The following is a 26,758-nucleotide window of genomic DNA, read 5'->3' as shown; positions in this document are numbered from 1 at the left end:
AAGGCTTTATTCAAAGAAACAAGAAAATGAACTACTACAGAGAATTCGGGCTGGTAGAGAGCCTGCCTTGAATACATGAGAACCTGGTTCAGGCACTGAAAAAAAAAGGAATCAGATGGCAATCCAAGTACTCAGTAGAAGGAAAAATATTCTAAGAAATAGTCACATAATTTATATAACATAGTAAAACATAAAAATGTAAAAATCAAAGTAGAAACTTTTTTTAGTTTAGTAAAGAATGTCCTATGGAAAAGAGGCTGGAGAAATGCAATAGCCTTAAAACCTAACTGAGCAATATATGAGCAAAATTAAAACTGTCCTGAGACGCGTGCAAGAGTGGAGAGAAGCGGAGAGGAAGAAGTGGAAAGATGATTGCAGAGTGAATCGCAGGCACAGTGACAGACGGCTCCGGCTCTAGCAGGCCCCACTCGTTGTTGGTGAGGTGAATGGGACCAAGGCAGGGACACCTTAAAAACTTAATGGAATGGAATGTTGCCCAATTTGCAAATAAAACCAATAATGATTTTTAAATTAAAAAGGGCTAACAACGAAATAAATTCTAAGTTACTCATACTAAACTAAAAGCCTATAAAAATAAAGAAGAATACGGGAAGTAATCTCAGTGTTTCTTGTTTTCAACTACGGGTTTTCTGAAATGAGTACAAGTTACTTTTATTATTGAAATAAAATCATAATGAAACATATTTTGTGGTAAACTTTGAAAACTTGCATTAAATTCTCTTTCATACAGGCACCCTTGTTCATTCTAGCTCTAGCTACGGTAGTTGAGAAAAGATCAGCAGATTAAGAGTAGTTCTGGAACAGAACAGAGAAAGGTCAGATCATGCTCTGGCTTCTGGACCACAAACTAGCATCAGTTTCTGTCCCCGACTGATGGAGTGTCAACAGCCTGTGTCTTCTACAAAGCTGAGATTTAGAGTTATCAGTTTGGGGAGTGGAATGCAGTGTGTGAAGAGGGGAAGCCCTGTGCCAGAACCGTTTGTGAAGAGCATCCTTGCTTTTTGTGCACTTGTGCGTGGGGGACTGGAGTGGCTGTTGTGTGGAGAGGGAGGACCAATGCCACTTGTCCTCTTCCATAGCCTGTGCTCCTGGACAGCAGCAGCATTCTCGCCGACCGGATTCTGCTGATGGATACTTTCTTCCAAATTGTTATTTATCTTGGTGAGGTAAGACGATATCATCAGTTTCTTTCTTGACTCCTGTTTTGTTTTGTTTTTCTGTTATTGATTTTGATTTATTGTGTGTGTGTGTGTGTGTGTGTGTGTGTGTGTGTGTGTGTGTGCGTGCACGCACGCGCGGGCTCGCACATGTTGGAGGATGGCTTGGGGGAGTCATTCTCTCTTTGTACCATCACAGACTTCTTCACTGACAGCCTGTTTTGGATGGTGCTAGTGGAAGAATGTCCTAAGTGTTGAAGGCTGCTATCAGCGCTTCAACAGCAGTTTTGATTGGTTTGTTTTGGTGTAGACCATAGCCCAGTGGCGAAAAGCTGGATACCAGGACATGCCTGAGTATGAAAACTTCAAGCACCTTCTGCAGGCACCACTGGATGATGCACAAGAAATTCTGCAAGCACGCTTCCCAATGCCACGTTATATCAACACAGAACATGGTGGCAGTCAGGTGGGTGAGCCCCATTCTAGCTCTAGTGGATTTTTTTGTAGTTTGATGATCAACAGATATGGATATTAATATCAATAGACTGATTACAATTTTATATGGTAGCATAAATTTACTTACAGGTATTTTTTCAGCTATGATCTTTGTTTAGTTTTAGTTGTTTATTTTACTTCCAGGCTGGCCTGAGACTTACTGTGTAGTGCAGGTTGGCCTCAAACTCATGATCCTCAAAGATTTGCTTCCTACATGTCTTGGTCAGTGCCCTATGGCTGTGAAGAGACACCATGACCATGACAACTCTTATAAAGAAAAACATTTAATTGGGTGGCTTACAGTTCTAAGGTTTAGTCCATCATCATCATGGTGGGTCATGGCTGCATGCAGGCAGACGTAGTGCTGGAGAAGGAGCTGAGAGTGGAGATAGAGCTATGTCTTGATCTGCAGGCAATAGGAAGTGAATTGAACTAGTGATAGCTTGAGCATAAGAGACCTAAAAGCCGCCCCCACAGTGACACACTTCCTCTAACAAGGCCACATCTACTTCAACAAGGCTGCACCTCCTTATGAGCTTGTGGGGGCCAATTACATCCAAACTACCACATGTGTGCCTTGCTATGCCTAGTGGTGACTTCTTGTTAAATGGATGTCCTAATATGAAAATATAAGATTATCAGTATGTCTAGATCATTTGTAACTGGGGAGCCAATGGGCTTAAGATAAAAGTAATAGATTTCTAAACAGGAAAAAAAAGGGAGAAAGAAAAAAGACAAAAGAAAAAAATCTATTTTAAACAAATGTAAAAACTTTACTTTTTGTACATTAATATTATTTTTAATCTTTAAAATATTTTTATTTTTAAAGGCTCGATTCCTGTTGTCTAAAGTTAATCCATCTCAGACACACAATAACTTGTATGCTTGGGGACAGGTAAGAATTGCTGGGTGTCTGGGGAGAAGGTTAAGCTACTTTTAGTTAAAGCTTGTTTGAACCTATAAGTTGAACCTGTTTTGGTTCAGACAGAATGACTCTGTTGGGGTGTGGACTCCAAGTACCATAGTTATGTGGGGAGTAGGGTACTACCTATGTGGGTCTCCTACACACAGCTTCCTGTGCTGGGGGCGGGGCAGTGTGCACCACTGCAGCCTTTGTGCGTCTCTCCTCATGCACATGCCTACAGGACATCTCCTGTTTCCTATTGATCTATCCACTCTTCACTTCCAGCCTTACTCATTTGCCTAATTATTCTCTAAATTTGTTTTTCTTTCAAGATCCTCAGGATCTTGAAATGTTTTAATTTAAACTTTGTTTATATTTAAAATTTGTTGAATTTAATGTTTTAAATTAAACTTTGTTTTTGAGATAGCTGTAAGTTTATCTGCAGTTATAAGAAATAATACAACAAGTTGGGCATGGTGGCACGTGTCTTTAATTCCGTTACCCAGCTTGCAGAGGCAGGTGGATCTCTGAGTTCCAGGCTAGCCAGAGCTAGTGAGACCCTGTCTTAAGAAAATTGAATCATAATAATATGAAGAGATACCCTGTAACTAATTTTAAAACTAATAATAGTAACATTCTGAAAAATAATAATTCATTATCATACTCAGGATATTATCAGTGATATGATGATCTCTCATAGTGTCTTTCATAACCATTACTACCCTCCCCCATCTTTAACATTTGATGCTTACTAATCCTTTGCTCAGTATTTCTGTATTCATTATTCAGATTGTTAGGTAGGGCTAGGAATATAGGCCAGTGGGTCAGTGGTAGAGCACTTGCATAGCATGCACAAGTTTCTGGGTTCCGTCTTAGCAATACAAACACAAACACACACACACACACACACACACACACACACACACACTAAAAAACCATAAATATAAGGTTATATAGTAGATTACCTGTTATGGTTATTTTGTTTTGTTTCACTCAAGTGTAATTATCTATAGATTACTCCATGTTGTTATGTGCATTAATAATCCATTCCTTTTTATTTGCAGAGAAGTAGTCTACAGTATACATATCACACTTGGTTTGGTCATGCATATATTTAAGGGCATCTTAGGATGTTTGCAGTTTTGAGCTCTTAGGAATACAATTGTTATAAACAATTAAATACAGGTTTTATTTGAACATGACTTCATTTCTTTGAGATAAAGGCACAGAAGTATATTTGATAGGTTCTATGGTAGTTGTGTGTTTAGTATTTTAAAGAAACTGCTGCACTTGCTGAGAGCAGCTGTACCTCTTTACATCTCTAATAGCTGTGGCTGAGTGTTGTAATTTTGCCAGCATTTGATGTTGTCATTCCTTGTATTTTGGGTATTCTTGTAGCTCCATCTACCAGGGCCTGTGTAATAGGTCTACGCTGTACCACAGAGCTGCATCTCCAGCCTTTGGTTTTTTGAGACAAAGACCTTACACTGGGATTTTCCTACTTCAGCCTTTACTGTTCTGGCATTCTAGGTGTGCACCCTAACTCGGCTATCACTGGCTTTAATTTATATTTTCCTAATGACTGATGATGTTGAATATTTTTTCATGTTCATCACAGGTGGCTTGTGTGCTATCTTTTTATCTTCTGTGAAATGTCTCTATCATTTGTCTGTGGTCTAATCAGATCATTTGCTTTCCTATGTTGCTGAGAGTAAGGGTTCCTCCCACCACCCCTCACCAGACATTTCTCTGCATAGCCCTGGCTGTCTTGGAACTCAGTCTGAAGACCAGGCTGGCCTCAAATTCAGAAATCCACATGCCTTTGCTTCCCGAGTGCTGGCATTAAAAGCGTGCACCCGTCACCTACCGGCTGAGACTGAGGGTTCTTTATGTGACCTAGATGCTACTCCTTTTTAGGTGTGTCACTTGTAAGTACTTTTATTTGCAACTTAGCTGTTCATTCTCTTTACAAGGCAGAAGTTTTAAATGTTTATATAGTTTTACTTTATCAGTTTTTCCTGCTGTGGATTGTGCTTTTGGAGTAAGGTTTAAGAACCCTTTTTCTAGTCTGAGATCCTGTCTAGTTACTTTTGTATTTCTGTCACAAAACAACTTCTTAAAGAAAATGTTTGCCGGCTGTAGTGGTGCACACCTTTAATCCCAGCACTTGAGAGACAAACACAGGAGGATCTCTGTGAGTTCGAGGCCAGCCTGGATGGTGGAACAAAGGCTGTGGCAGCAGTAGGTGAGAGCTCACATCTTGTTCCACAAATAGGAAGCAGAGAGATAACTCAAAAGGGGGGGTTAAGTCCTTTGAAACCTCAAACCCAATTATACCTTTTCCAACAAGACCACACTTCCTGATCCTCCCCAAACAGCAACTGGAGACTAAGGATTCAATATGAGTCTATGAGAGCCATTCTTTTCAAATGACCACAGATCCCAAAGATTTTTTTGTTTTGTTTTCTTTTCTTTTCCTCCTGTAATCTTTAAAAAATAGTTTTATATTGCATTTTAGGCAATAATTCATCTTGATATTTTTATTATTATTTTGAGACAGAGGTTTCTCTGCATAGCCCTGGCTGTCCTGGAACTCACTATGTAGACTAGGCTGATCTTGAACTAACAAAACCCACCTATCTCTGTCTTCCAAGTGCTGGGCCTCACCATGGCCAGCTTTGATTAACTTTTTTTTTTTTTACGGAAGGTAATGGGGATTTCTTCTACACATGAATATCTAATCACTTTGGTATCATTTGTGGAAAAGGCCGCTTCTTGGTTTGCTTTTGTATCTGTCAAAGATCATAGTAGGATGTACATTGTGAGGCTATTTCCTGGTTTTCATTGTTTTCCTGATCTGTGCTTATACCAATACCAGAGCTTTAAAACCACAGACTAGATTCTTTGCACTTTATTCTTTTGAGAAAAACTCTTATTCTAGTTCTTTTGCTTTTCTTTATGAATTTTAGGCTAATTTTTTTTGTCTTTAAAAATACTTGTAGAGGTTTTATAAGAATTTCAAGCCTATTTGAAGATAATTTGACTATGAACTTGGTATGACTCTCCTTGTATTAAACCTCTTGATTCATATATTCATACTTCATACATGTATTTCTGTCCTAAAGGTGGTTTTGACTGGTGTCTCACTTTATTTTACTTACTTTGTTTTGAAGCAGGACCCTAGTAGTTGTACAGACTGACCTGAACTTGATCTTCCTGCCTTAGCCTTCTAGGTGCTGAGATCACTGGTGTTCTCTGTTCCTTGCAGTATTTTTATTTTGATAATCTGATTTCCATTGCTAATACATAGAAAAAATATTGTATGTGCTCATCTTGTGTTCTGTGTATTTGTTCTAGGAACTTTTATAGTAATTTTTTGGGATTATCTTCTGAGAGAGGCATGTCATCTGCAAGTAGAGCCAGTTTGATTGCTTTTCTCAATTGGAATGACTTCTCCTCTTGCAGTGAGAACCCCTAGTATCAGGACATTCTTCCTGAGACCTCAGGCTTATGGGACAAACATTCTGCCTTTTACCACTGAGTACAGTGGTAGCTGTAAGCTTTTCCTAGATCTCTTTATCAAATTCTAAAAGACCTTTCTGTTGGTATTTTTCTGAGATTCTTTATTATCAGTGAGTGCTGAATATAGAAGTATTTTTAAATATATTCTTTGGTATAATCATGATTTTTCCTTTTTAAGCCTTTTACTAAGGTGGATTATGTTGATATTTTTGAATATTAAGCCAACCTTATCTATCTACCTCCTTCCCTCCTTTCCTTTCTTCCTTCTTTCCTTCCTTCCTTCCTTCCGTCCTCCTCTTTCTCTGCCCTCCCCTCTGCCCTGGCTGTCCTGAAACCTACTCTGTAGGCTAGGCCAGCCTCAAATTTACAGAGATCTGCCTGCCTCTGCCTCCCCAGTGCTGGGATGAAAGTTGTGTTCCATCATGCCTGCCCTGAGAAATTTGGTGGAATTTTCCAGTGAAACCATCAGAGTATAGAGATTTTTTTACATTGCTAATTTACTGTCTATAATTTTTAAAGGTGTTCAAATTATCTTTTCCATGTTGAGTAATTGGGCAGTTGTGTGCTTTGAGGAATTATTTTTGTTAAGCTTTCAAACACACACATACACACACACACACACACACACACACACACACACACAAACATTCTTTAGATATCCATAGTCCAGCTTCATTCTTTATATTAGTAAGTTTTATTTTCTTTCCTGTCTTGCTAGAAGCTTGGAAGTTTATTTATCTTCAAAACTACTGTTAATTCCACTAGTCGAATGATGGAGAAGGGTCATCTGTCTATGTGTTACTTTCATTGGTTAATAAAGAAACTGCCTCGGCCTTTGATAGGACAGCAGCTTAGATAGGTGGAGTAGACAGAACAGAATGCTGGGAGAAAGAAGCAGAGTCAGGCAGAGGCAGAGAGCCACCCGCCATGAAGCTACCAGGTCAGACATGCTGAATCTTTCCCGGTAAGCCACGACCTCGTGGTGACATACAGATTATTAGAAATGGGTTGAATCAATATGTGAAAGTTAGCCAATAAGAGGCTACAGATAATGGGCCAGGCAGTGTTTAAAAGAATACAGTTTCCATGTAATTATTTTGGGTAAAGCTAGCTGGGCGGGCGGGCAGTGGGAAGTGGCCTGCCATTCCTTCTACAGTCGAGGATAAGACCACTACCACAATTGAAAGCCAAATTTGAAGCAAGCTTTAATTTAGTACTGACTAGGTGGATAGGCTCTAGCCATGTCCATCTCTGGGTTTCCAGGAAATGGCCCAGAATCAAGAATGGCAAGGGCTTAAGAAGGAAAACCCATAGTTCATTTCATTTTCTATCAGGTCCAATTAGGGGCAAACATATATTCTGACATACTTCCAGCCTACAACCAGTCAGGGGCAAGCGTATTTTCTGTCTGTGAACCTCTCACCCATGTGTGATCAAGAACGTTGGTGCAGATGGCTCAAACAAACTTGATTAGGGGAGTGAAAACACGTGGCTTGTTATCGCCCATAAACCATAACCTCCAGCATTTCAGGAACTGTCTGTATCTGTCCTTGGGCAAGGGGCTTACAGATAAGGGGCATTTGTTTCATGGATCTCTAAGGTGTAGTAACTAAAACTTAAATGTAACTTTGGCTCTCACAGTACCAGCTTTATTTCACTGACTTCTCTCAGCTATCTCTTTATTTTCAGCCCAACTGAATTCTGTTGTGTTTGCTGTTACTTCCTTCTGTTTGCTTCAGATTTCTTTTACTCTGCTGATAGAGCTTAAATTGTTGGCGTGTGGGCCTGGAGAGATGGCTCAGTGTGGTGTGGAGTACTGACTGCTCTTCAGGAGAACCCACTTTGGTTCCCAGCACCCATATGGTGGGTCACAACCATCCTTAACTCCAGTCTTGTGGGATCCAGTGTCCTCTTCTGGCCACCAAGAGCACTGCATGCACATGACGCACAGACATGCATGCAGGTAAAACACCTCTAAATGTACAATAAATAAGAAATGAAAATAAATGAATAAAAAATTGTCATTATAAATAAAATAAAAAATAAAGAAGCTATACCCTCTTCTCATTAGTGTTCCCTGTCCACACTGCCGTTGCTGTGTTTCCCAGGTTTTGGTGCCTGTTGCTTGTTTCCAACTGTGCTGAATTTTCCTCATTTCTTGTTATTGATTTCTCTGTAGATTCCATTTGGTTGGGAACATACTTTGTATGATTTCAGTTCTTTATATTTGTTGAAGTTTGTTTTATGATCTGGGACATAATCTGTCTTGGTTTCCATTCTTCCATGGTCATTTGAAAAGAAAGAGTATTGTGTAGCTGGCTGTTTGGCGGAATGATCCCGTTACAGTTGGTGGCATCACTGAGTTCTTGTATATCCAGTAGTTAACTGTGTTCTCCCAGTTTGTGGATGAGTTGTCAGCCCAGCTCTGGTGTAGCTGTGACTCTTCTTCACTTCCGTTAGTTTTTCCTCACATGCCTTACTCCTCTGTTTGCTGTGTACATTTTTAGGATCATTATGTTTTCTTAGTGTGTTGGTCCTTTTTATCATAAGTTATGTCCTGTGTCTCTAGTAATTTTCTTTGCAATGACATTAATAAAGACATTGCTTAGGTAATGCAATGTAACTCATCCGTTTCTGTGACTGTGGCTGTATAATGTACTTGGAACTGTCCTACCTCTATCATCATAGATTTTTGCTCAGGAATACTGGATTTTAGGAAAGAAAGAAAGAAAGAAATTACCCCAAACCACTATTCCTAGGTAATAGAAACTAAATATTTCATGATGTACATATGTTATTTCTTTACAAATTTGAGATCTTGGTGCAAACTGCCATTTCTACCCAGTCTTTTCCTCTCGAGAATTAATTAAATCACAAACACCGTCTCCCGGTAGTGTCACCCATTCTCCTGCCTGTGACACCTTTCCGTTACAGCACAGCACTTTAGAGATAGGCGCGGTGCCGGCACTGCTGTGCTCCATGTCGGGATGCTGTACAGACCGGAGTGCTCACAACTGGTGTGGGCCCTGGATGATCTGAGAGGATCTGTAGGACTCTGGGAAGGGATGAAGTAGACCGGCATATATCGTACACTGTTGGCAGCGGGCAGGAATGACCAGATCTCAGGGAAGGGTTTAGAGAAAAGCATGCTTCTGGTGAATGGAATTAGCTAGGCAGAGGACAGGGTGGTGAGGAACGAAGGTGACACCTATGAATGTTCTCAGGCAGAAGGCACCAAGCTGGGAATCGCGCGTGGCTGTTGAGGTCTTTGTCAGTAAGCCTTTGTGGTTGTGTTGCAGGAGACTGGAGCGCCCATCCTGACAGACGATGTCAGCCTGCAGGTGTTTATGGATCACTTGAAGAAGCTGGCTGTGTCCAGTGCCTCTTAAACTAACAGTGCAGCCCGGAAGTGGAAGACAGGACTGTCAGACTATCCTCACACTGTTAATATCACCTTAGCAACATTCCTTTCATCTTTCTGGAAGATTCTAATAAATAACCCAAAGAATTTTTATATGTATATCTTCAGGTTATAATACATCTTCAGGTTATAATTTATTTGTATTCCTTCTCTGCCTGTTTTCCTACACGTGAGATTATATAAGGTCGTAAATGTTCTGCTAATTGTAGATGTTTACTTACTTTTTGTACTTTAATGTTTTAGAGTCTTTGTAAAATCAGAGTTTATGTATTTTTGGCTGCTTGTTTAAGTGAACCTTGATGATCACAAAGGAAATAAATCTGGATGAGAAAAGCATTGGCCAAAATAATACTGACGCAGATTTTATCTCTGCATGTGTGTGTGTGTGAGAGAGAGTGTGTGTGATAGCCAAAAAGTGTGTGTGTGTGTGGGGGGGAGTATATGTGAGAGAGGGGTGTGTATATGTGCAGGTGTGTGAGAGAGAAGGTGTGTATGAGAGAGAGGGTGTGTGTGAGAGAGGTGGGGGCGGTATTCCTCAAGGGTTGTTTTCTGACCTTGATCTTCTCATCATCTAAACTGGGAATAGTATGAAATGTGTGAAGCAAGACCTTTGTTGCTGTGGTTTGCAGGGCTGAGTTACCCTGATTGGTAACTGCCCAGGTGGACTTCAGGAAATGCTTGCTGATGGGCCTAAGAGGATTCAACAGAGTAAAGACACATTTATCCTGGACACCAAACAAACTACCTGGAATGAGTACTGTTTTTAATTAAAATTTTATCCATAAATGTGTATGTGTGTGTATGCATTTATGTATATATGTGTGTCATACACATGTCAAAACAAAGCAACTTTATCCTAAAGGGTTTACATTAAATAAATTCCCTCTATTTCCTAAACCCAGGGCAGTTCTTCTCTTCCATGTGTTTTGTTGGTGATGCATTTGCTTTTAGCTGTTGTCTTTCAGCTCCTGCTTTTGTTCTATGAGGATGTTAAGAAATTCCTCCCTACCCTCCAGTTTTGTTAGCTTGACTTTTACTTTTATGTTATCAAGATTTATACATGTTCTAACCTATGAGCCATAATTCTATTTTTTCCCCCTGTGGAAGTTGACTGCAAAAACTAAAGGAAGCATCCGTCCATCACAGAGTCTGTGATGATGTAACTGTTGTTCGTGTTGGAGCCAGGTAGCACTGTTGCACCCCTCCTTCCTGCAGGGTTTAGCGTCAGTCATTTCTCGTGCCACTGAAGGAAAACTTCCCAAGCCATCATTTTTTAACACTGATATATGTGTGTGTGTGTGTGTGTGTGTGTGTGTGTGCATGTGCATGTGTGTGTGTAACAGAGGGAGTGAGAGAGGGAGGGACGGAGAGAGGGAGGGAGAACAAGAATATGCATGCATGCCCCTGGAGATTAGGGCACATTGTGCAGGAGGTGGTTCTCTCCTTCCACCTTGTGGGTCCCAGCAATAAAGTTCAGGCCCTCAGTCTTGGCAACTAGTGCCTCTACCTACTGAGCCATCTCAGCAGCCCCAAAGGGAATAAGAATGAATTGGATATTGGGCCACCAAACTGATTATAGTGTTTCACCTTTTGAGTTCAGATTTGCGTACCTTGTCTGCTCTATGCTTTAGAAGTATTTACTGTGTAACAGTTATAGTTTTGATAAAAGAGTTTATATAATATTTCCTTTTCCAGAGGTTATTTTTATGTAATTTTCAATTGAGACACATCTTATAGAAGGGTACTTAAAATTAAGTGGGTTAGAACTAAATTTCCTTATTGGACCTATCTGTTACAAATGAACAGAAGAAAGCATATGATAATTCCAGCTCGGGCAGGTATTCTTTCCAATAGAATGAGATGAGAGCACCACGGAGTGACAGAGAAGACAGACCTCTGGGTTCCAGGGGGGCGAGGAGCAGATGCTCACTTAAGTGGATACCACTGAGCCCACTGTCCCGCATGAAGACCCTGAGCTCTGTTTGAAACCAAAGCAGGCCTCTGACTTACCTCAGGCAGGGGCCAAAATGGTCAGTTGAGGTTGAAAAGCTAGGACTTGAATGGCAGGAAGGGATGGGAGAGAAAAGTTCAGAGTTGGATGAGCTATCAGAGGGAGGGATCAATACATTCATTGCCTTAGTTAAGGGATAGGAAGAGAAAGTTCGTTTCTCAGGTATAGCAGTCATAAGTTCAGCTCTGTCCATTTTCAGGAACTTGTGTGATGTACACACTAGAGGTGCTCAGAAAGCTGACGGTCTAGGGATCTGTATGCAGCAGAGCCTCTGGATAGACTTGTTACCCTTGAAAGTAGGCAAGTGGAAATAATACAGTTATTTTGCTTTTTACAACTGCATGGAGATATAATTTACATACACTAACTTTACCCAGTTAAGCATACAATTCAGTCAGTCTCACTAGATGAAATATATGTGTTACCCATAGACTTTCCCCTTCTATTTATCAGTTTGATTTTAGATTTTATGTCTGTCTTTCATTTACCCTAATTCATCTAAGATTGATACATATTGCTAAGTGGTATATAACTTTTTGTCTAATTTTTACTCAGGTATTTGAGTGGTTTCTACTCTTGTTACTATGAATAAAATATGTCTGAACACTGTGCACAGGTCTCTTTGGTCATGGCTTTTCTCTTGAGGAAGTCAGGAATGGAGTAGAGTGGAATAGATTGTAAGATTGCTGTGTGTTCAGCCTTAGGGGCTGGAGAGACAGCTTAGTCATCAAGAAAGCTTGCTGTTCTTCCAGAAGACCTGGGTCGCGGTCGTAGCACCCCAATTGTTAACTCATAACCACCTGTAACTCCAGCTCCAGGGGGTCTGATGTCCTTTTCTGGTCTCCATGTGCACCCATGTATATGTGGCACACACTTACACACATATACTCTTTTTAAAAGAAAAATAAGTCTTAAAAAAAAAAAGGGTATGCCAGCTTTGTAAAGCCAATATAACATTTTCTGCTCTCATCAGTAAGAACTGCAACCGCTCAGCTGGGCTGGGGAGCTGGCTCCATAGCAAACAGGAGGACCTGCGTTCTGACCCCAACACCCACATGAAAAGGCAGGCACAGCTGAGCACCTGAGACTCCATTACTAGGGAGACAAGAGGCGCCCTGGGCTTACCGATGACCCTGTCACAGAATTAGATGCAGTGTGATTAAGGAAGAAACCTGATGTCAGCCTCTGATCTTAAATTGTTTTATTCAGTGACTTGTTTTCTTTTTTCCCAGCGACGACTTTTAGGTCCAATTAATCAGCGTTCATTTTGTGGTTCATGCTTTTTGTATCCCAAGAAATCTTCGCCCATTCCAGGATGGCAAAGATTTTTCTTTTGTGCTTGCTTCTAGGTTTATGATAGCTTTTAGACTTAAACACACAGTCCTCTGTGAGTTAAATGTTATAGGTATATATTTCTATAGAGTAAACATAAGTGTAAAAGGGGCCCTGGACGATAACAGGGAGAATGTTTCTGAAGCCACCAGGGAAGGGTGGCAGGGTCAATGGTGTCAATTGCTTTAGAAGTCAAGTTTGAATTAGGACGGAAAGGGTCAACGCAGGTGCACCAGCCCGCTCCGGTTATTCAGTATACGGGTCTACGGGCGTGCGGATAAATTATGCTTGAAAGAAGTGTTTGAATAAGAAAAGCAGTTGATGGATTCGAAGGCTTTTCTTTTTTGAGATGTGTACACCTTTGTATGAAGGAGGATGAAAACCAATAGGGTGATAAGCCGGAGTGGTGGGTGATAGGGTGTAACTGGGACAGGACCAAGAGAGCTCCAAAGAACTAGACCTAGAGTTCCAGATAGGTACGTAGGAGAAAAGCGAGTTGCGGACACAGTGTCTTCCAAAATCTGACAGTTGTTAAAGGAAATGAAGTCAACTATTTTAAATACCGTCTGATACATGGAGGTCAGGTTTTACAAGAGAGGAAGTTTCAAGTCGCCATCTTCTCCCCATCACATAGTATACAGTGTAGTCGCCAGCAGGCAGCTAAGATTCTAACTATAGTCCCCTATATAACTTCAGACCGAGCCTGAATTAACTGTGGACTACTAGTCCCTAGATGCATTGCGGTCGGAGCAGGAAGTAGCCTAGGGCTGGCCACCTATTGGTGGCCGCTGCAACACACTGATTGGAAGGCCGCCCTCCACGCCAACTCGGCGGCTCACTTTGTGGAGCCATGCGTCCTGAACAGGCTACCTTTTGGTACCGGCGGATGTCTATGGTCTACGCAATCGGCGCCTGGTGGGTGCTGGGCTCGGTGATTTTCCTTACACGGAACCAGAAGGAGCCAGGTAGGGTTCCCTTGCCCGGCGAGATCGGCCTCTCAGCCTCCGCTTCCGGCTCGTCGCCCTGAAAGTCACCGAAGCGACGACCTTTTCTGCTTGAACCCTGGGGTAGTGCAAAACTACTGCTAGCGGGTACTTAGGTAATTTACGGATGGAATCTGCAGAGAGAAAGATTTCTCCAGGAACTATTAAGTATTGCCACCTGGATCTTACTTACTGATTAACACTGTCCCCATATTCACTTGGAATACGTGAATTCACCTGTGTAGTGCTCGAGTTCTCTCATTTTCTTGAGACCCTGTCGCGTACCGGCGAGCAAGTATTAAGATCATCCCAGTTATTGGGTGGAAAAGGAACTCCCGAACCTTCCAATACGTGCTGGAAATGGAAGGAATACGAAAGTCAGTTGGAAGTCAAATGGAAGGAATACGAAAGTCCCTAGTGTAAGCGCTAGGGACTGGAATGTTAGAGAGGATGGAAGGAGGCCCTTAGTGCCTGAACATACTCTAAATCAATTGTGGTTCTGGGTTGCTCAGACCGAATAGACTAAAAAAAAATCACTGAATTGTGCTTTCTAAAAGGAATATGAATGATATGTTAGGTACATCTCAAACTATTGTGTAAAAACTGGAAATTCTACTGGATCATGAAGGTGGTTAGCGGATAAGTTCACATGTATCATGGTCATCATGTATGCCCTTTTCTGTCTCTGATTTTTCTTTCCAAAAGAAAGATAATGGCAATAGACATCTGATGGCAGAATCATGCCCTGTTTTATGTTCACGACTTTAATGACTGATGTCTAATTAGTAATTCAGGTTCTTTTCCTTTTTTTTTTTTTAAGGTTGTGGAGAAGAACAAAAGGATGGCTGGAAGGATGAAGCACCTCTTTCTACATGCGAAGACGCTGACTTAGACAGGGAAATAAGTGAGCCCCTTGAAGGGCCTTATGTGCAGTCGTTTGTAAAGTCTCCAAACAATTTTATCTTAGTCACTCAGAGGATCACGGACTATCTGAAGTCATGGACTGGTGGGCCTGGGCCCCAGTCGTGATCAACTGCTGAATTCGGAAAACAAGGACTGCAAGTTTGATAGATGCCTTGATTTTCATTTTGTGTTTGTGGAAAAGAATGTATTAATTTGATTTTATAAAATATAACCATTACTGTGCAACAGATGAATTCTTGGGAGAACTGAACACATAATTCGAGAGGTGGTCTTCTATGTTTACATGGCTGAAAGATGATATAGACCATTGCATTTTTAAAATTACATATATTTATTTGTGAATGGCATGTGTGTGTGTGTGATGGGGTTGGAGAGATGGCTCAGCGCTAAGAGTACTTGCTGCTTTTCCAGAGGACCAGGGTTTAGTTCTCAGCCCCCCCCCCCAACCAGGCATCTCAGTCACCTGTGACTCTAGCGTAGGGGAATCTGATGCCTTTGATCTCAGTGGGCACCTGCACTCAAGTGCACATACCTGCTTGCAGATACACATACCTGCTCGTAATTAAAAGTAATAGAAAATCTTAAAAAATTTATGTGTGGGCATGTTTGTGCTTGAGGGCAGGCACATGCCACTGCATGGATGTGGAGGTCAGAGGGCAGCTTTAAATGCTGGTCCTGATCCTAGTATTCTATCTTGTTTGAAACAGGACTTCCTTTTGTTGCCGTGCTATGTACCCTAGACTAGCTATACTGCAGGCTTCTCTTGTCTCTGTTCTAGGAATGCTGGGATTAGACACATGCCTTTGCATCAAACCTACTGAGTAATCTCTCTAGCCCTGATAATGAAAATTGCATTCAGCTTCTCTAAGCTAAGTTTTCCGCAAGTGGTTTATGTAATGGATATTTTTCATCTTACTCTTGGACAGTCCTTTAGGTGTCCCACTAAGGTTAGGCTGAGTAAAATGTTCAGTTAGGCGTACCAGGTACCAGTGGGTACTGGATAACTCACGAATTAGAATGTCACTCCTGAATTAGATAGACTTGACCTGTTCTTTGGGACTTTTACCTGCACAAGTATATATGTGTACCGCATGCTTGACTGGTGTCCAAGGAGGTTAGAAGAGAGTGTCAAATCCTCTGGAACTGGAATTGCAGACAGTTGTGAGCTGCCATGTGGGTGCTGGGAATAGAACCTCCTAACCACTGAGCCATCTCTCTACCCCTGGGTAGTTTGTGTGCCTGTTTTCCTTTTTTTTTTTTTTTTTTTTTTTTCTTAGACATGGTCTTTCTTCTCTCTAGCCCAGGCTGTCCCGTAACTCGATATGTAGACTAGGCTGACTTCAAACAGATTTGCTTGCCTCTGTCTTTCAAATGCCGAGGCTAAAGGCGTGGGTCCCCACAGCCTGACTCTGGATAGTGCTTTTTACTTATAGCTACATGAGACCCTGTGAAACATATGGATGAATGGTCAGTAAGAATCTCTACTGTTGGGATATCCCACCCTAGGCTGAGAACCAATTGGTACTAACTGAATATGTTGGAAGAGTGTGTTGGGCATCAAATCGAATGACCAAGAAGCAGCCTAAAGCAAGAAGGGGAGCATGGGAAGAAAAGGTGAGTCAGGGCTATGCCTCTGGTAGAATGCTTTCTTAGTGTGAACAAGGCCCCGGTTTAAGTACTCAGTTCTTGGGAAACATTAAAAGAAAAAAAAAGTAAGGCTGGGTTGGAAAGATGTCTCCCATCTTTAGGGATTTCCAGAAAAGTAAGGAAGGGCAAGAGCTGAGGGACTGTGGCATCTGGCAGGAGAGAGCTGTTAAAAGATCACTGTAGGATGAACTGCTGGACTTATCCTCACACCGGGCAGTAGAACAGTGTATTCTAGAGCATCAGGAGCAGGAGAGATGGTTCAGTGGTTAAGAGCACTGCACTGGCTGCACTTCCAGAGGTCCTGAGTTCAATTCCTAGCACCCGCTTGGGGGCTGAACCATCTGTAACTTCAGTCCTAGTGGATCCCATGTCCTTTTCTGGTAGGTACTACAAATACTACTATTGACAGCAAGATATATATCTTGTATGTGTATATATTCATATATATATATGAATTTTTTTTTAATTGAGAAGAACAAAGAAGAACAAAATTGGGAAGGTCAGTTATTCGGAGAAAGGTCCTCTTTCTAATCAGATATGAATCGTTTGTAATGAAACCACAGTTACAAACAGTGCTGGCCTGAATTCAGTGGGTGGTTCTTATCAACTCCGAGGACATTACTGTTATCAACCTAATGATAACTCTCTCCCTTTTCTTTTTTTAGTTTCTCATATTTTTACTTTCTTTTGTGTGCTTGTATGCGAGCATGTATGTAGGCAGGGGAATTGTGGAACTCAGAGGGCATCTAGTGTTAGCAGAGGCTGCTTGTTGGTTCCCAGCCACCCGGCCAGCTTAGACCAGAAATAATCACATGGAAACTGTATTGATTAAATCACTGCTTGGCCCATTAGCTCTAGTTTTTATTGTTTAGCTCTTATATTAATTTAACCCATTTCTATTAATTTGTTTATCGTTACATGGCTTTGGCTTACCAGGTAAAGTTCCCAGCTTCTGTCTCTGGTGGCTCCTTGGCTTCTCTCTAACTCTGCCTTCCTCCTCCCATGCTATAGGCCAAGCCAGTTTCTTTATTCATTAACCAATAAAAGCAATACAGAGAGAAGGACCTCCCACACCAGTCTAGTGAGAATTATTCTTTCCATCTACCTTGTGGGGGCCTGGGGTCCAAACTCAGGTCATCAGGCTTAACAGCACGTGCATTTACCCATTGAGCCATCGTTTTGACCCTCCTGTTTCTTTTAACTTTGTGGGAGCCCACATGTGACTCAGTTTCCATCTGGAGTCAATTCTGACTTAAAGAAGTCATTTGAGTTTGAGCATGTCTGCTCTACTTTTTCCAATAACCTTGAGGGCTGTGAGAGACTTCTGAGTTAGCCCATGAGAAAAGAACACTTTATCTAGTAGAAAGCCAAAACCTCAGGAACATCAAGATAGAAAGTGAGGCTGCTTGCGAAACCTGTTAGACGGGAGGCTGTTCCTTTAAGGACAGGGATGATCTTGTGGTTAGATACTGACTGACTGCTGTGCTTTGTTCTGCCTTTGTATATAAATCAGTTCTAAAGCAAACTCTGGGCTGTTGACTGCTCAGTTTGACCAACAGACTGCCAAACAGACCTCCCGGTTCTACCCTGTGTCTTCCGTCTCAGTTTCTTTCATTTGACATTCCTTTGACCTTGACAACCCCCATTCCAGGAACTCTAGCTGACTTTGTAGGAATGGGGCTCCAACATTACTTCTTATTTACTCTGGAACAGTCTTTAGACTTTCTTTTCCTGCTGTGAAAAATTGACTACATGATAGAATGTTCCTAATTTAGGTTTTTGTTTGTTTGTTTGTTTGTTTGTTTTACATTAGATTGAAGGGCTGGAGAGATGGCTCAGAGGTTAAGAGCATTGCCTGCTCTTCCAAAGGTTCTGAGTTCAATTCCCAGCAACCACATGGTGGCCTATAACCATCTGTAATGGGGTATGATGCCCTCTTCTGGCCTGCAGGCATACACACAGACAGAATATTGTATACATAATAAATAAATGAATATATATTAAATATATATATTAATAAATAAATTATTATTTATAAATTATTATAAATAAATTAATATATATATAATTAGATTGAAGTGCAGAATCCCATGCAGCACAGCCTGCATTACTTTTGCTGTGCAGTTCCATTCTTGAACTGATCCTCCTGCCTCTCCACCTCGAGGGCTGGGATTCCAGGTAGGTGCCACCATCCCAGGTTTGGGTAGCACTGAGGATTGACCTAGGACTTATGCTCATAGGCAAGTTCTATATCAACCGAGCTGCATTTCAGCCCCAGGCTGAATTCTGTTGTCGCAGAGTTACTATTGTGTCCTTCACTCCAGTATCAGGAAGCCTGCGAAACCAATTTATCTCATTGCTGCTGCTGCTGATGTCTTTGACAGTTTAATAAGGCAATTTTGCATGCAATATTTAATAATTAAGAATACTGTAACAGGCTTCCAGACCTTAGTAGATACCCAGACCTTTGCACAATTAACTCCATGATGGAAAAGTACCATTCAGGCCATAAAACTCAGCATGTAGACAGCATCACTTGCCAAAATGAAAACAAAGGCCCGATCCATCAAAGTTCATAATTCTGAAAAAGTCTCTAAATGTACTAACCTTACTTTTTATCTGTAGTAAAACTTTGGGTTAACTGTTCTTGTTAATGGAAATATGTCAACCCAGGATATGGTTTTTGTGCTTAGAAGCTCACACTTGGGGCTGAAGAGATGGCTCAGCGATTAAAAGCACCAACTGCTCTTCCAAGGACCCAGGTTCAGTTCCCAGCACCCATACAATGGCTCACAACTGTCTGCAACTCCTGTTCCATGGGACATGACACTCTAACACAGACATACATGCAGGCAAAACACCAATGCTTGTAAGAATAAAACAAACAAATTAAACAACAACAAAAAAAATCCACAAATGTTGCCCTGACAAAGGATCAGGGCTGCATTGGGATCCTGAACACCCAGTGTAGTTGCCGGCCATCTAATAAAGACTTTCTATTGGCTTAAGCCCATGTCTGAGTAGTCTTCTCTTATGGGTACCTGACAACAGTACAAAGTCTCCCTCTGTACCCCAGGCTGGCCTTGAACTTCTGCCTCCAGAATGCTTGCATCACAGACACGGGGGCCACCATTCCTTGGAGTCTTTTGGCCAAATAACAGTTCCTTGCTTTTTATCAAATGCTTTTCTGAATCTACCAATCCTAATAGAGGCCTTCAAAGTGAAGGCATTCTGAAACAGGTGAACCTTTTCTGATATCCTTATTTCTTTCTCTACGAAGAGTCTCATTATATTGTTCACACTGGTGGTCTTCAATACATGGACTAAAACACGCTTCTGTTTCATCCCAAGAAGCTGGGATGCTCTCTCCCTCTCCCTCCCTTTCTTCCTTCTCTTTATTGTTTTTATAATTAACACGTGTTCTACCACTAGGCTACAAAGATACTTTTTAGTCATGAAAACTTGCTAGAGTAATATCTATAGTTCTTTGTAACCTTCCAAGCACAGTTTATTTCATTCAAATTTCCTAACAACCCTATGATGGGGCAAAGTATTAATTAGATTTGTTAATTTGTTAATTAGGAAGGAAATAGAATTCTAGACTCATATACCTATTTACCATCGTGATGTGTCTAAAATAAATTAATAGTTTTATAATTATATGGTTACTTTAGCAGCAGATGCTTTTCTTTAGCAACAGGCTTATTGCTGAGGCTGGAGAACTAGTGAAGATTTTGAAGAAACCTGAGATCGGAGAAAAGGGTTTTAGGGCAAAGTTAAGGGAAAAAGAAACTAGAGCAGAAATTAAAGTGTCTGGGCATGGTGGTGTCCGGGCTGGCAGTTCGTGACAACGCCAAGGGTTTAGCGTGGAGCTCAGCTGTGGATGGGGCGGGGCCTACCACGGACGGGCGAGGTTACGGAGAGGTGGCAGGTGAGCGTAATTGACATGGGCGGGGCCAATTGGTGGGTAGGTGTGGCCGACGTGGGCGGGCCGCAGCTCAGGGGAATGGGTCCTCCCGGAGCGCTTCCGGGTGTTACCGACAGAGGGCGCCGGCCGAGGAACTGCCGGTGGAGTCGCAAGGTCTGACCACACGGCCTGTCCCAGTAGCCACAGTCGCCGCCATGAAGGCCGTGGTGCAGCGCGTCACCCGGGCTAGCGTCACAGGTCAGTCGGGCGGGGCCGGGCCCGGGAGGAGCAGCCTCTGACCCCCGCGACCCGCTGTTCCGTGTGAGGGTTTCCCGCAGCCCCGAGTTGTCCGGCAGCTCCAGGCAGCGCCGTGGCCGAGAAAACCCGGCACGTGCTTGGCCGCTTACGGGCTCAAGCTCCGTGCTTTGGGTGCTGCATAACCCTCATCATCGTCATCATCATCATTAAAATCATCATCATCTTTGTGTGTGTTTGTGTGTGTGTCGCACAGATAAGGTGGTGGCAGAACCTGCGAGCATCCCCAGGGCCCGTTCTTGAATGCACTGTTGCACAAACAACACATAGGGAGCGTTTCTAGAGCGGACTCCCCTGTTTCCCACTTCCCTGTGTGACATGTTGTATTTTAGCACCCTCTTTTTGCATATCTTTTTTTTATTGATAAAATGCACAGATGAGGAATTGCTCATTGTTTGAGCTCTGGCAATTGTGTGCAAATATGTGAAGGCATCCCAACTAGGTGCAGAACGTTCTTTGCGTCTGGATGTCGGCCTCTGAACCCTTCCTTCAACCACAAGTCAGGACCACAGAATTCAAGATGTCATGTTTTTTTCTTTTCCCTACTAACTAATGTGGACCAAGACGTTAAGCCATCGGTTGAATGTGATAGTCTTTTGAAGCAACCAGGATCCAGATGGTTATTATACCTACTGTAGGTATTTGAAAAGTATTAAAAAAATTTGAAACGACAGGTGCCACACTTTTAGTATTTTAAATTAAAAAATGCATTCATTTATTTAGTGTGTGTGTGTGTGTGTGTGTGTGTTTCTGCGTGTAACTGGACTTCAGTGTCTGGGCCAAAGGACAATTTAGAGTTGTAACTACCATGTAGGTCCTTGGAATTCAAGTCAGGGTATCAGGCTCGGCAGCAAGTGCCTTCACCCACTGAGCCATTACCAATCTAGTGTTTTAATTATATATATGCAGAATTACATTTTTAGGTCAGATGCCATGGTAAGCACGTGTAGTCACAGCCACTTTGGAGGCTGAGGCAGGAGGATATTTTGAGCCCAGGAATTCAAAGATTGGTCAAAAGAGAAAGAAAGAAAGAAAGAAGGAGAGAGAGAGACCAAATACACCCCCCCCCCTCCAAGTTTCAGGTCAAGTAATAGAGATACATTTTTCTTCAAGTTACTTTATAACAAATACACGTCTTGAGTCTACAAAGTGTAATCCACACCCAAGAACCCCCCCCCCTCCCACCAAGGACCTCAACCTCATGTGTAGGCCCTGGAGTCCACCTTTTGCAAGCTGCCTCATTAACTTCGAGTTTAGAAGTCGTCCTGGATTAATAGGAGTAGAATAGGACCAGAGTTTATGGAACTTTAGTTACATTTCAGTAACTCTTCAAGGACATGAAAACTGCGAAAATTCATTGATGAAGGATTCTTTTGCTCTTTTGGGCAGAATCTGTCTACTTTATGTGGTCATGATCAACATATTTAAATTTGAACTTTGGTCCCTTAAGCTTGCTGGAAAATGTATTTTTGGTTGTAGATGATGGCCTATCTACATCCCAGCACTCTGGGGACAGAGGTAGGAGTCTCTAGTTTGAGTCCAGCATGGACTTCCTAGTGAGTTGAAGGCCAGACTGAACTAGAGTGAAACCCTGTTCTATAAAACCAAGGTCTGGGGGTGTGCTGGTTTAGCATGTGCAAGACCCTGGACTGGTACATGCTTGAAGTGTCTAACACTCTTAGAATTTCCCTCGGGAGCCCTTTTATCACACCTAAGCTTAAGCTAATGAGACAGTTCAGGATAAGAGTTAGTGATGGCCTGAGTAACAGTCAGTTGTCTAGAGTGAATGAACCATTGCCTGCAGTTTCCAGATGTTTTCCAGGTTATCTTGAGTAGTAGCAGGGCATTATCAAGAAGCTGCCAAGGGGAGCAACCTGTTTCCATTGTTTGAAGCAATTATACAGGGCCTATATCATTAAAAACGTTTGCCACCAAGTCTGAGGACCCGAAGAGAGAAGCAACTCCTACAAATTGTCCTCTGACAACTTGTGCTGTGTCACATAAATATAACTAAATATAAAAATATCAATTAATTGTTATAATATAAGTTAATTACTCCAATTAAAAAATAAAGCTGGTATACATGCAGTCTATGCAGGTGGGAATTCTAGGCTGCTAACAGGTTGCTAGGTGCATTGCTCAGAGAGGTGTTTGTGCAAAGTCCAACCCAAGCGGAGTCCTAGTTTGTTAAGCTGTTCCCTATGCTTGCATGCCTCATTACTTTGAAACTCATTGCTGAAAAATAGTAGTAGGAAATATTAGAAATCGTTCTTTTCTATAAGCCATGATGTTTCTGTGAGAACATAAAACTGGGTGCATACTCTAAAAACAGTACAACTGGTACATGTGATAGTCTCAAATCAGGCAGTGCTGTTGCGTGGCATGTGTGCATGTTGTTTGTTCAGACCCAAGGCTGCATTAAAGGGACATGATGATGCAGCAAGAATGGGCACAGCCAGAAGCACTTTAGACAAATTGTATGTTTGGGTTTGGTGTTTGCACATTCAGAAACCTATTGTTGCCAATGTTTTTGTTTTTTTTTTTCTTGCGACACTTGCCTTTGGATATGTGATTCCATATGTGATTATAAGCCAGAGTTAAGGAAGGTGGGGTTTAGTCTGTGCTCCCTTATTAGGAATATTTGCAGATTTTATTGCAGAAGCAACACACACACACACACACACACACACACACACACACACACACATGGCAGAGTTCATTCTTCTATTCCTGACTGGAGCATTAGGTCAGTACAAAGTGAAAAAAACAAAACAAAACCACAGTCGTATAATGAGATTGTGCAAAAATGGAGAAAATTATCAAGGTTGCCACTTAAAATATCATCATAATGATGAATGCTAGTCTAAATCCTGTGCCAACATTTGAGATATTGGCTAAAGATAGTAGGGAGTGCTATCTATAAATACATACACAGATATTAGCATGGTGTTCTTAGAGTTTTGTTTTTCTTTTCTTTTCTCTTTATGGACAAAGCGCACGATTCAAAAAGATTTAGCGGTCCTTGGCTTCGAATGCCACTTTGGTCACACTCCCAGCGTTTCTGGAGTGAGGCTTAACGCATAAGTCATGGTGTTTATGGATAATGAATTCGCCTTTGCAGTAAGCCGGAAAACACGTTTGTTTTTAGGCCATGGGCATTTCCCATTCTGTGCCATCTGTGGTTTGAGTTACTAGATTTGCTGATTTACAAGAAAAGCCGAGATCTCCTTTCAGAGAATTAGTCTTGCTGAGCTGGAGTCTCTGGGGGGAGGAAATCACTGCTCTGGTTCTCAAATGCATACATAAGACTGTGGAACCTTCTAGGCATTGTACCCAAAGTTGCAGATCAAATAAGATCCGGTGCTAGGGCTGGAGACATGGCTCAGCAGTTAAGAGCACTGACAGCTCTTCTGGAGGACCAGGGTTCAATTCCCAGCATCACATGGCAGCTAACAACTGTCTGTAATTCCAAGATCTGACACCCTCACACAGAGATGCATGCAGGCAAAACACCAAAGCAAATCAGTAAAAAAATAAATAAATTATTTAAAAAAAAGTTCCAGCACTAAAATCCTTCCTAATGATTGATTATTCACCTCCCAGCTCTCATTTGTTCTAGAAACCAGAGTGGATGGGAGTTATTGGCTCACATACTTTAACCAAAGAACTTGTAAGAAGGATGTGTGATGTTAGGAATGGCTCTAGCGTGACTGAAAACGTGTCATGGTGCCTGATTACATCCTTTCTCCCTTTGGTTCCTCGTAGTTGGAGGAGAGCAGATAAGTGCCATTGGACGGGGCATCTGCGTGCTGCTGGGTATTTCCGTGGAAGATTCACAGAAGGAACTGGAGCACATGTAAGATTTGGATTTCTAAGTCATTGCTAAGTCACGGGCTAAGTGCTGGCCATGCTGGCCACTCCTGTAATATTTTGTGCTTATAAACCGAGCCTGTGTCGATTTTAACCCTTGTTTCATGCTGATGACACTAACGAAGAGTAACGTGCCCAAGCTCGGTCACTGTCAGCCATGGAGTAGGACCCCAGTTTGCCTTGTCCTCATGTGCCGTCACCTCTGCAGACAATGTTGGGTGCCTTCTATCTGATTTCTCTTTGAAGTGGAGCAATATGACTTGAGTACTATTTAGGCAAAATGCCCAGTCGCTCACTGGTCACGTAAGGATCAGAACTCAGGTTCATTTCCTTGCTCCATACTTGCCCAGTAAAAACCTGAACTTGAGTTGGCTGGCTCCCCTGAAGCTGCTGCTTTTTTTTTTTTTTTTTAAACTAAGGCAAGGGAGTGTGCCATTGCTGCGGCCAGGCTGGCTGTCTTAATAGGCCAGTCTTCATCTGTGCCTGTGCCTCCTCTAGCACCACCTGCTATATTCACTTCAGGTACTGCCCCTTGATGCCCAGAGCCTCAGTCTAGCTCTGTCTTGTTGTCTCTCTGTTATTACACTAAAAGCCAGGCTCAGAACCTAATCCCTGCTAAGGCACTGATGACTAATAAGGGTAGTTTGATACTACAGAGATGTTGGTATTGATAGAGTCAGTCCCTTAGGAACTCAAATAGAATAGAGTGGTGAAGTGGGTAATAATTGGGTCTGGGTCTAGGTTTCTTTAATGTTGGGATGGGCAATCTTGGTCATCTATTTGACTAGATTGAGATGTTCATAGGAGATTAGTGAGGCACACCTCTGGGTATGTCTGTGAGTGTTTTTCCAGAAAGGAATAACTAAAGGGAAGACCTCTTAGTGGATATAGATAGCACCATTCAATAGGCCGGGGTCTAGATGGAATAAAAGGAGAGACATGCTAGCCATGTTAGGAACGGCCCCACCCTGCCATGCCCTTCCTGCCATAGTTGCATAGTAATGCCTGAAACTCTGAGCCAACAGAAAACTTTTCTCCCTGCAGATTTGTTCTTTTAGGCATTTGGTTCATTGATGATCAAATTGATGGACACAAGGCTGTGACATACTACTGGTGGTTAAGAGACGTAGCTTAAGTAAGACACACCTTTCCCTTGAAGTGGGGGCAATGTAGCACCCTTCCCCAAGGACACCCATCTAATTGGTCACTGGATGACATTGTCTTTGCCTTCAGAACTGAGAATTTCAGCTTTCATACAGGTGCTTCTTTTGTGGCTCTTAAATTGGACTTATGACCATTACCTGGTCTGCTTCCTTGTCAGAGTAGTTGTCATTTGTCATCTGTAAGTATGAGAAACCCCCCTCCCCCCGAGGCTCAGGGTGCATCTTACATAATTCTCAAGTACTTTTTTCTTCTTTCTTCTTTTCTTTTAGTTTTTTAATACAATTTATTTTTTACTATATTCTTTCCCTTCCTCCAACTCCTCTTAGATCCCCCTACTCACCAAACTTTGTGTTTTCTCTCTCTTGCAAACAGAAAAAGTCCATACACACAATCCATTGAGTCTGCTTGGTGTTGCCAACTACTCCCTAGAATGTGGTTGATATATCCAATGAGACTCTATTGGAGAAGATAGATTTTTTTTCCTTTCCCAGAAGATACCAATTGCAAATAGGCTCTTCGTTAGTCTACTTTTTCTTCTCCATGCTGGGATTTTTGTCTTGTTTGAACCTATTCAGATAGATAGAAGTTTTTGTCCTGCCCAGTCCTGTAGCCATTCAGTCCCAAAGAAACACACAGAGACTTATATCAATTATAAACTGATTGGCCTAATTATCTCAAGCTTATTATTAACTAGTTCTTACAACTTAAATTAGCCCATAATTCTTATCTGTGTTTAGACACGTGGCTTGGTATCTTTTCTCAGTGCAGCATTCTCATCTTGCTTCCTCTGCTTCTGACTGGTGACTGAGTTTCTGCCTTTCCTCTTCCAGAATTCTCCTAATCTGGATGACCTGCCTATTCTTCCTGCCTGGCTACTGACCAATCAGCATTTTATTAAACTAATATGAGTGACAAATCTTTATAGTGTACAAGAGCATCATCCTACAACATTTTCCCCTTTTTCTTTTCAAAATAAGAATTCTGAATCTAATATCTTTTGTTTAACTTTTTTCCTGACAATTATCCTAAACAACTTGTAACCAACACTCTAAACAAAGACAAACATCCATAGTCCATTTTTTTTG

General features: G+C 41.8%; 3 protein-coding genes across 4 annotated transcripts in view; all 3 read left to right on the top strand.

Annotated features, from left to right (window-relative positions):
• The window catches only part of Sec23b (SEC23 homolog B, COPII component), a 42,221-nt gene extending 32,352 nt beyond the window's left edge, over positions 1-9,869 (top strand). For both annotated transcript variants that reach the window (XM_087911153.1, XM_087911154.1), the window contains exons 17-20: positions 1,101-1,187; positions 1,489-1,644; positions 2,503-2,568; positions 9,399-9,869. In XM_087911153.1, the coding sequence (XP_087767279.1) occupies positions 1,101-1,187; positions 1,489-1,644; positions 2,503-2,568; positions 9,399-9,488 (399 nt within the window). In that variant the 3' untranslated portion in view covers positions 9,489-9,869. The remainder of the gene's footprint in view (positions 1-1,100; positions 1,188-1,488; positions 1,645-2,502; positions 2,569-9,398) is intronic.
• Positions 9,870-13,640: 3,771 nt separating this feature from the next.
• Smim26 (small integral membrane protein 26) lies at positions 13,641-15,003 on the top strand. The gene is made up of 2 exons (XM_048455574.3): positions 13,641-13,828; positions 14,667-15,003. Exons 1-2 carry the CDS (start codon positions 13,714-13,716, stop codon positions 14,873-14,875), a joined length of 324 nt encoding a protein of 107 aa, XP_048311531.3. The 5' UTR covers positions 13,641-13,713; the 3' UTR covers positions 14,876-15,003.
• A 5,431-nt stretch (positions 15,004-20,434) lies between these two features.
• The window catches only part of Dtd1 (D-aminoacyl-tRNA deacylase 1), a 186,853-nt gene continuing 180,529 nt past the window's right edge, over positions 20,435-26,758 (top strand). Inside the window, exons 1-2 of the mRNA XM_048455508.3 lie at positions 20,435-20,582; positions 24,405-24,495. Of these exons, the coding sequence (XP_048311465.1) occupies positions 20,540-20,582; positions 24,405-24,495 (134 nt within the window). The 5' untranslated portion in view covers positions 20,435-20,539. The remainder of the gene's footprint in view (positions 20,583-24,404; positions 24,496-26,758) is intronic.

The sequence above is a fragment of the Myodes glareolus genome, chromosome 10 (assembly GCF_982192425.1).
Source record: "Myodes glareolus chromosome 10, mMyoGla1.1, whole genome shotgun sequence".
In the NCBI taxonomy this organism is placed as follows: Eukaryota; Metazoa; Chordata; class Mammalia; order Rodentia; family Cricetidae; genus Myodes; species Myodes glareolus.
Note: the sequence above shows the minus strand (reverse complement) of the source record. Positions and strands in the feature narration are given on the sequence as shown.

What these genes read in the sequence shown, in the direction of transcription:
- Smim26 (XM_048455574.3), top strand. Translation starts at nt 13,714, where the DNA reads ATGCGTCCTGAACAGGCTACCTTTTGGTACCGGCGGATGTCTATGGTC. An exon ending in ACGGAACCAGAAGGAGCCAG is followed by an intron (nt 13,829 to 14,666) that starts GTAGGGTTCCCT and finishes TTTTTTTTTAAG; the next exon opens with GTTGTGGAGAAGAACAAAAG.